The 9,326-nt window shown below is 43.7% G+C and overlaps 1 protein-coding gene across 6 annotated transcripts in view; it reads right to left on the reverse strand.

Annotated features, from left to right (window-relative positions):
• The window catches only part of ZFR2 (zinc finger RNA binding protein 2), a 130,878-nt gene extending 122,629 nt beyond the window's left edge, over positions 1 to 8,249 (reverse strand). For 2 of the 6 annotated variants that reach the window (XM_072601775.1, XM_072601780.1), the window contains exon 1: positions 8,120 to 8,248. In XM_072601775.1, the coding sequence (XP_072457876.1) occupies positions 8,120 to 8,172 (53 nt within the window). In that variant the 5' untranslated portion in view covers positions 8,173 to 8,248. Of the gene's footprint in view, positions 1 to 4,198; positions 4,355 to 8,119 lie in introns of those variants that run through there. The other 4 variants (XM_072601777.1, XM_072601776.1, XM_072601778.1 and 1 more) reach the window with 4 other exon arrangements.
• Positions 8,250 to 9,326: the final 1,077 nt, after the last annotated feature.

A 9,326-nucleotide genomic window follows, 5' to 3' on the forward strand; every position in this document is an offset into this window, starting at 1 on the left:
ATCAAGTACTTCCCTCACAACAACCCTGTGAGGTAGGCAGGGCAAGTATCATCCCCATTCTACAGATGAGGAGAGACCCAGAAGAGTGGTGAAGTGATTTGCCCAAAGTCTCACAGACACCAAGTGGCAGATCCAGGACTGGAACCCCAGGTCTTCTGCCTTGAAGTCCAATATTCTTTCCAATATACAACACTAACTCTCAAACAATGAAGAAAGATCCATCTCTATGAGGATTCTCCCCAAGGGAAGAATGGGATAAAATGAAAACACAAAAATTGTCAGTCCTACAACCCAGTTCATTCTTAGGTGAAAATGAAATCCTGTTCACTTTTAGTAGAATTAAATGGGACAAGAATGGAAAAAAACATTTTCCTAGTACTTTGGTAACAATGAAATAATCAAAATTCCCCAATAAAATTTTGCTAAAAAGTAAATATTTTTCTCTTGGATCACAAATGCGAGTTAACATTCAGATTTGTATAATTATAGAATCACAAACCGTAAGAGTGGGAAAGGAAATTGGTGATCAATCTAATTCAACCATTTATAAGTAATTTAAAAGTAGGAAACTCAGGTGTATAGCTTAAGAGTATTTTAGGAATTTCTCTTCAAATGTGTAGACATGAAAGATGTTTTTATTCACTCAAGACATCCATTAAAAAGAGTATTTTAAATCTTTATTAGCAGTTAAGGACAAGATACATTCCAATTTCAATACACAGTATATACACATACATCCATTCACACAGTACTTGACTTCATTTTGGTTAATTCTGACAGTTCTAGAAGGTTTAGAAAGCAGTAAGAATACTTCTTTTTTAAAGAGTGAGAATCTCAAGAATGATCTCAATGAAATACTCATTTCAAATCAGGAATTCTAGTTAATCCATGACCTTAAGAAAATAGTCCAATGTACTAGGAGGCATAATTAATTTGATTAAATAAATACCTTAATCCCCTAGAAGGATAAACACAACTTTACCTTCTTATTATAAGACAATCATCCATTTTAACTTAGATGTGGTCAATTATGTAACTCCAAATCACATACTGGGTCACACTAGCTCTAAGGGTAATGTGATCAAAGCCAAGGATCCACCCTATCAATAAGCAACAATGCTTAAGGCAGGGTTTCCAGGAGATGGAAGTCTCACTCATCACTAAGGGAGCTGGGTCTATATAGGATTTGGGGGTGAGGATAACTGCAGTCACCCTTGTACAATCATAATGAAAAAATGTGTGCCATATCACCATAGCTGTCCACCAGGAGGCTGTCCAAATCAACTGAATGCTTGTTTAATGACAATGTTGGTAAAATATTAAGTGTATGTACGATACATATTTTGCTGGGTAAAAAAACACTGTATATCCTTTAAGCAGAACAAACAGAAAATTTTCAGAATTATCAGTAAGACTAGAGACGATAATAACCATTCTTTTTATTATTATAAACCAAGACAATAAAAATGTACAATGAGACTCAAGACTAATGATGACTAAAGGGACCGAAAACTTCCAAAGCCATGTCTACAACAATGTTCATCTCTAAAGCATGGCATAAAAACCAAGAAATGCAACTGGAGCTTTTCATTAATTATAAAAACATCAAACCAACACAAAATTCTATTAAATTAAGAGGAAGTCATTAGAATTTTGAAAAGGTTAATTTCCAAATTCTAAACACTAAAGTTAAATCATCTCCCAAACATTTACCCTTTGAACAATTACAGCTGAATTACCCACTGGTCAATTACAATTTTCTGAAATAAATTTCCCAGTTACAAAATATGACAATTCTCAGCTTGGGGATTCTCAGTAAATAATAAAGAAAAGTGCCTTGGAATTCAATTACAGCAATGCAACAACAAAAAAGTACTTGCTTCAAATCCAACTTACCTTAAAAAATTAAAAATAAAAAAAAATATGCACATACCCTCTGCTCACATCTACAAAAGATGGCAATTCTGCAACTCCATTCCCAAGCATAGACATACTCACAAATGAATATTTTGTTAATTTTTTTAATTTGCAGAGTACAATTCAGGCAACGTTAAAACCACGATATTCAAATTAAAATTATCCCCACGTAGCAGGGGTTACACTAATCTTCAAAATGGGCTATTCCAAGATATTGCATGGAGGGGCATTGGTGGAAGGGGGTAAAAGAAGAGAAGGGGGTTTAGTTTGTTTGGCATGCTGCCAACACTTTATTCTTACAAAAATTCTACAAGCTATTAGAAAAAAAAACAAGTTATTACACAGGATTCTAGAGATGAAAGGGAATTTCTGACATCATCAAGTCCAACACTCTCATTTATACATGAGGAAAAAAAGTTCCAGAGAGGGGAATGAAATATCTTGCCCAAGTTTAGACAGCTAGTTAACGGAAGGGCAGAGAATGGAGCCCAAGTCTACTGATGCCACTTCATCATTCTGCCTCTGCCTGCAAGGTTCTCAATTGCACTACTGTTTTCAATCAAATGAAAGCTCCTTGAGGTCAGGGACTGTTTCTGTCTTCATATCCCCAGTACCTAACAAAAGACTTTGCACTTGATAATCTTTTAATGCTTATTGAATTGGTTTGGACCATAATTCTTGGTGGCAGACAAGAGGAACTTAACACTGGAAATTTCAAAAGTAAGGTGTTGAAAAAGATTTTAACATACAAATAAATCCTACCTTTGTGTTGCTTTATAAAAGACATTTTTAGTCAAAATTAAGATAATCTTGGATAATGCAATGCTAACATTCAATGATGCTATGAATAAACTACCTAACAGACCTTATAAATCAGAACCAGGATAAAAAACAATTTCAGCTTGACATTACTTTGTCCTGGACATGAGGACTTTTCATTTGGTAATAAATTCTTAAACAACTCATCTAAATCATTAATTAATTAAGTGAAATCTTAAAAGCCTATAAAATTATTATTATAGTCACCTACTGACTACGATCTATTTATTCTTCTATAAGTATGTGAGCAATATAATTTGTATTATATTTTAACATAAAAAGTTTGTGGATTTTTTGAAATTTCTAAAATTAAAAAAACCAGAGACTAAAAAGGCATTTTAATTACCTTTTATATATATTTCCAGCACTCCCTTATCACTATCTAGTCCAATCAAGGATTTTCCCCCTATTTACCAAGTCTGAAATTAGAAACTCACCCAATTTTTTTTAAAAAGCTTTAAAACAGCATTTCAAAGTTTCTTTTCAATGAAATATTTGTTGTATTCATTTTAAGTTATACATATTTTCTCAATACAGATAACTGTTCAGCAAAACACAAAAACTGTTAAAAATTCAAAATAAGGATGAGAATTCAAAACCTGGCTTCTGAAGTTCAAAGAAGACATAATTTTAAATGCAAAATACATCCTATGAAAAAAACTGATGCACCCAAAACTCCTAATGATGTGCTTCTTTGGGTAAAATGTCTTTAGCTCATGGGAGATGGCTTCCCATTTCCATTTGATTCTGTAATTGATGGTACGAAAACTCAAAATAGTACATGTCAAACCATCTAGTCTTACCATTGTATTTGTCATATTACCAAAATGCACATACACCTTTCACTTTAAAAGTTGTGCTCAACAAATATCTTAAGCTTTCATTTTCAGGGTGGTGCAATCCAGAAAATTAGTTTTGAAGAAATTCGTACAAAAATTCTTACACAAACTGACTCAATCCCTGAGATATTTTCGTGTGCATGAAAAAGACTCCAAAAAAAAAAATCCCCAAACTACCGAAACAAGTAGAATTTCCTTACCAACAACTCTCAAAAGCCTTCTGATTGTCCTCCTTTGGGAAGTATAAGCAGAACTCAAATGCAAACGGATCCTGAACTACAATATGTAGCCAGAGGTAATTTGGTAAATTAATCTTGTAAGTCTAATTAAAATGTAACTATTTTAACCAAATGTGCTTATCTCCATTAATTTTAGGAACAGCAGAAAGCAGTCCATCTGCAGAAAGCTCTCTTTTCCCCTGCAAGCAACTAATGTCAAACTATTATTAAATGTGGTTATCCTGTTATGAATGGCTCACCACAATAGACCAGGAGGACCTTCTATTTGAAGTGGTGTATCTCACCAGGGGGTGTCAAATAGTGTGGATCACCAGACCTTACTGCACCACCTGGAGGCCAGGCTGGGTATGACCAGGACCGTTTTTAAACAGGTTTCAGTCATACCTGACAGAGCGCTCCCACAATCGGTGATGTTAGGTGATCTTCCATCTGCCAGTACTGGGATTGCATGTGGTGCTCCCCACAGGTCGTTTGGACTCCGGTGCTTGTCAGTGTCTATATATCGCCTTTGGGAGAGATTTTTGAGAGATAGGGCTGGGGTTATCATTACTACACTGATGACACCCTACCACATATTCCTCAGCTTCCCAGCTCTGAGGAGGATTTTTAAGGTTTGGAGAATACAATAGAAAATACCATATTAAACCACTATCTGGATGACCAAGAAAAGTAATCAAACTAAAACAAAGGCAGATTCATTCAGTATGGCAAGGTAAAGAACACTGCCTTAGGCCTTTCTTAAATAAAAGGAAGTTCTTTCTTTGGAAGAGAATGAACAGTTGTGATCCTTAACATCAGCTACGATCAAGGCTGCAAATGCTATTGGTCTCTTCACTATGGGAGGGCAGAAGTGCATGTTGGGGGGGTGAGAACTACAAAAGCCTACCTTAGACCTCAGGAGTTCATTACCTATTCACTGCTACTTAAAATTTCTACCACGCACTGCTACTACTCAGCACTGACACTCAGACTTCAAATAGCTAATATTTTAACACAAAAGTTAAAAATAGATTAAAGCATTAAAGCTACCCAGCTGATAAGATACTAACTAGAACATGACGCTTTAATACCCTCAATATAAAAAAAATGATGTTTCTTAAACTAAGGACCTGTAAACCAAAGGTCATCTTTACTGAATACAATATTACACAAAAATATAGCAGTGATTATATACAGATTTAAGCCCACGTCAAGAAAGAGCTAGTGGATGGGTCAATCTCCAAAATTACCAAGACTAAAAACAAAAATGCATTTCAGAGATAGTTTATTGCTTTCTAATAGAATATACTTCCAAAATTACATATTACATACACATTTTGACCACCAATCTGATTTAAGCACATACAGAATTGTAATGAGACTTCCATAACAGCTCTCTCCTACTCATTGAAGCCCAAAACAGTGCTTGATATCAATTTAAAACAATGTGGAATTAAACTCTACAAAATGGAATTAGTCTTTAATTCTAAAGCCTTATGGTATTAATACTAAAGCTCATAAGACATTTTATTTAAAAACACAATCAAAACAAGCGGGAAAAAATCAAGATGGTAATCAAAACTATGTTGCCTAAATTATTTTCTATAATATACCTTGCTGATCAGTGATTGAAATGTTTCATATCAGTGCCTATTTATTAATGGTGAAACAACTATCTGAGAATTAGTCTAACAAGTAAAGCAGGCATAATCTTAACGGATGTCAAGAATATTGTCACTATTTACAGAATATACTAGCTAAAATATTTCAATAAAGGAGATACCTTAAGAAGATTTGCCACCTAATTCTCTTTTTCATGATATATATATTTTTTTCTCTTAACTTAGTATGCAATATGGAAGATCCACATTTTAAAGAAACTTAAGCCAAGCAACAACTTAAAAGATAATATCCTACTTACTATCATTCAAATCTAAAATATGTTAATTATCTTAGGTCAAAGTTCTTTGTATCATCATTTTCCCTCCATATTTTGCTCTCAATCAAATTCAGTCCTTTCTTAAATGACAAGTTGCTATACCTTACAAATGCTTTTAAAGACAACCAAAATCCTGCTGTTCATAGCACCCCTTCATTCACAGTACTCTTCCATACACAGCTAGGGATACATTTCATCAACATATCAGAACATAAAAATGCAGCAGCAATAAATAACATTTTACAAACAGAGATTTACTAAAGCTCAGCATTCAAGCATATCCTCCCTCCTCCCACCATCTGACTAGAGTACATAGGTACAGTTCTCTGCTGTTTAACAAGGTGCGTAACTAGGCAAGTGGACTTCTGGCAAAAAATAACAATAATCATAACCCTGTGAGAACAATACAATTGAGTAAAACATCAAAAATGAAATAATCTGTTTCAAGGAAAACGGAAGGCCAGCAGGACTTTTCTCATAAAATCTGTTACCAGCAGCTGCAGCAAAACAGAATTCCTCAAGTGCTGTATACATTAAATAAGTACATTGACATTCCTCTGAATTATTGTCCCCAAATCCAGGCTTCCTTAGCCTATTTCCTTAACAAACAAAAAGAGGCCAAGGCTAAAAAACAGTATTGTAGAAGAGTGTTATAAACTAAAAGATGAGGGTAATCTGCCATCTGATCCCAATCACTGAAGTACACTGGGTGGAGACACGCAAATACTGCATTGAACATGAAAGAGCAAGAACCTAAGGTATTTGGTAACCAATGGCAGTCATCTCCATCATCTGGGAATTGGCTACTGATACATATGGGATAGGCTAAAAATGCAAAGATGTGAAGCATCTGAACTGGAAGTAGGGAGGGAGGGGAGTAGTAAATGGTATGGCTTACTGGTGAACAAGAGTGGAAACCAAAAATGGGGGGGCAGGTTGTCAGGAAAGAGAAAACCTTCCCTCTTCTTCAAGGCAGGTAATGAAAATGAGAAAAGCATGACAACCATTCCTAAGGGAGGGTTGGGAAATTGTGAGTGTGCATTAATACTTAGGAAGGGCCTTCCCTGCCTATGAAGCTCCCCAAATTACCTGCTCTCTACAGAATTCTTTGTCTCCACTTCCCACTCTTGCCCAGGTTTTCTGTTTCCCTGCCCTCCACCACCTCAACTGTTCATCATCACCGTCCACCTGGCCAAATTCCCAGCCCCCTTTACCACTCCCCACTCTACCCCCGGGCAGCCCCCTCTTCACACTCTTGTCAGGTCCCTGATCTTTCCTCTCTTTGGCTGTACCCTAAATTCCTGGTGCCCTGTATCTCCCTAGTTCCCCCATTCTCCCACCTTTCCCTCCTATCTTTCCCCTTCCAAAGTATCCCACAGATCCCTGCCCCCATCTCTTTACCCCCAGGATTCCAAACTCCTAGCACTGCTCCCTCAGTTCCTCCTACCTCTTTTTCCCTACTGCCCCCCCTTACCCGCAATGCCCCCCAATGGCCCATGTGCAGCACACTCATCGCTTTCTCATAATCACCGCACCCCCCAACGCCCAGCTCGGCTTTCCACACTCACCTTCCTATTCGTGGCTATGCCCCCGTGGCTATGCCTCCCCAACAGTCCCGGCTCTACCCCTCCAGCTTACCTGCCACACACCCCTGGAGCGTCCCCTACCCCTCCAGCTCCTGTGCCTCCCCCCAGCACCGTGGCCCCCCAACCCTGCCCACGTCCTCGGAAGCCCCGCCGCCCACACAGTCTCCTCCCATCCCCCAGCACCCCTTCTATCCTCCCCCCACCCTAAGTATCCTTCCCCAGGCCCCGCACTGCCCCGCCCCTCCCCCGCCCACGCTCCGCACCCCCTCTTCTCTTCCCCTCGGTCTATCCCGCCCCCAGAACCTCCTCTATCTGCCCTTCGCGTCCCCCCCAACCTTCTCTACGTGTTCTCGATGCCCCCCACCCCCATTCTGGGCCTTGCCCACCCTCTACATCCCTTCTAACTTCCTCCATCAACAGCTTCCCCTCGCACCCCCATCCCAGGCTGTGCCCCACCCCGCACCCCCGTCGCTACTCGTGCATCCCGGGCTCTGCCCCCGCGTCCCCCGCCCCCGCCGCCATCTTTGCCGCGGCCGGAGCCGGTCCAAGGCCCCCGAGGGGAGGAGGACCGGGCGCGGCTGAGGGGCCGTGACGGACGGAGCCAAGCCACGCCGGCCCTGGCAGCGCCTCGCCCTCCCCGGGCCCGCAGCGCCGCCCCCAGCTCCCCCCCGCCACACGCCACAGTCCCGGTCCGACTCCGTTCTGAGGCGCCGGGACCCGGAGACGGAGGAGACCGGACCCGGAGGAGGCCGGAGCTCCCGGAGGGATGCGGGGAGAAGGGGCGGCGGGGCCGGGAGGTACCTGTACGGCGGGCCGGCACCGGGCGCGAAACCGTAATAGTTGCTCGCTGCCATCTTGGCGTCTTCACAGAACCCCGCCGGCCCGGGAGGGGGAGGAGGGAGGGAGAAAGGGGCGCTCAGCACGTGACCTTCGTGCCCACCTCCTCCCCCTCCCCGCCCGCGCATGCGCTTCACGCCCCCGGCACGCGCCCACTGCTCGCTCGAGGACCGTGTGACCCACCTCAGATATCCCCAGCAAACCCGCAGACCCAACACGAGGCTAGCCCCCCCCCATCCAGTGTCACTGCGTCCCTGGACACCCCGCTCGAGATCAGGGCTTCCTTAACGCCACCCTCGCGGCGGCACATCCCCGGAGCCCTTCTCAAAGCCCCCGTTCTCGGAGCGCCGGCCGCGCTTCAGCCCCGGGTCTCCCTTAGCGCTTCCTCAGCCCAGCCCCTGCCCCGCTTCCCTTTAGTGGCCCCTCTGAATGCCGGGCCTTCCTCGGGCACACTCCCCGCGGCCCCTCCGGAGGCCGGGCCTTCCTCGGGCGCACTCCCCACGGGGCCCTCCAGAGGCTGGGCCTTCCTCGGGCACACTCCCCGCGGCCCCTCCGGAGGCCTGGCCTTCCTCGGGCGCACTCCCCACGGGGCCCTCTAGAGGCTGGGCCTTCCTCGGGCGCACTCCCCACGGGGCCCTCCAGAGGCTGGGCCTTCCTCGGGCACACTCCCCGCGGCCCCTCCGGAGGCCTGGCCTTCCTCGGGCACACTCCCCGCGGCCCCTCTGAATGCCGGGCCTTCCTCGGGCGCACTCCCCACGGGGCCCTCTAGAGGCTGGGCCTTCCTCGGGCACACTCCCCGCGGCCCCTTCGGAGGCCGGGCCTTCCATGGGCGCACTCACCGCGGGGCCCTGGGCCAGGCCCGAAGCTTCCTCGGAGCCCTCTCTCAGGCGGGCTGGGAGAAGAGAAGAGATGCTCACCGGGCTCCGGGAAAAGAAGGCGTGCCAACCTGGGAAGCAGAGGACGAAGGAGATGCCTTTCAAGGCCGGTGTCCCTTTTACTGCATTCCGCATGGGGTACAGATAAGTGCCTGGCAGATCGAGCCGGACGCTGGGGCGGCTCACTAGGAATCCTAGCTCCTAAGCGAGGAAACAGAGAAAATCCAGCCAAGGGCTTCGAATTTTCTCGGTATCTGAGTTAGAGGGGACTCCCGGTCTTCCACACCGGGACGCTG

This window comes from Notamacropus eugenii, chromosome 4 (assembly GCF_028372415.1).
Source record: "Notamacropus eugenii isolate mMacEug1 chromosome 4, mMacEug1.pri_v2, whole genome shotgun sequence".
Classification (NCBI taxonomy): Eukaryota; Metazoa; Chordata; class Mammalia; order Diprotodontia; family Macropodidae; genus Notamacropus; species Notamacropus eugenii.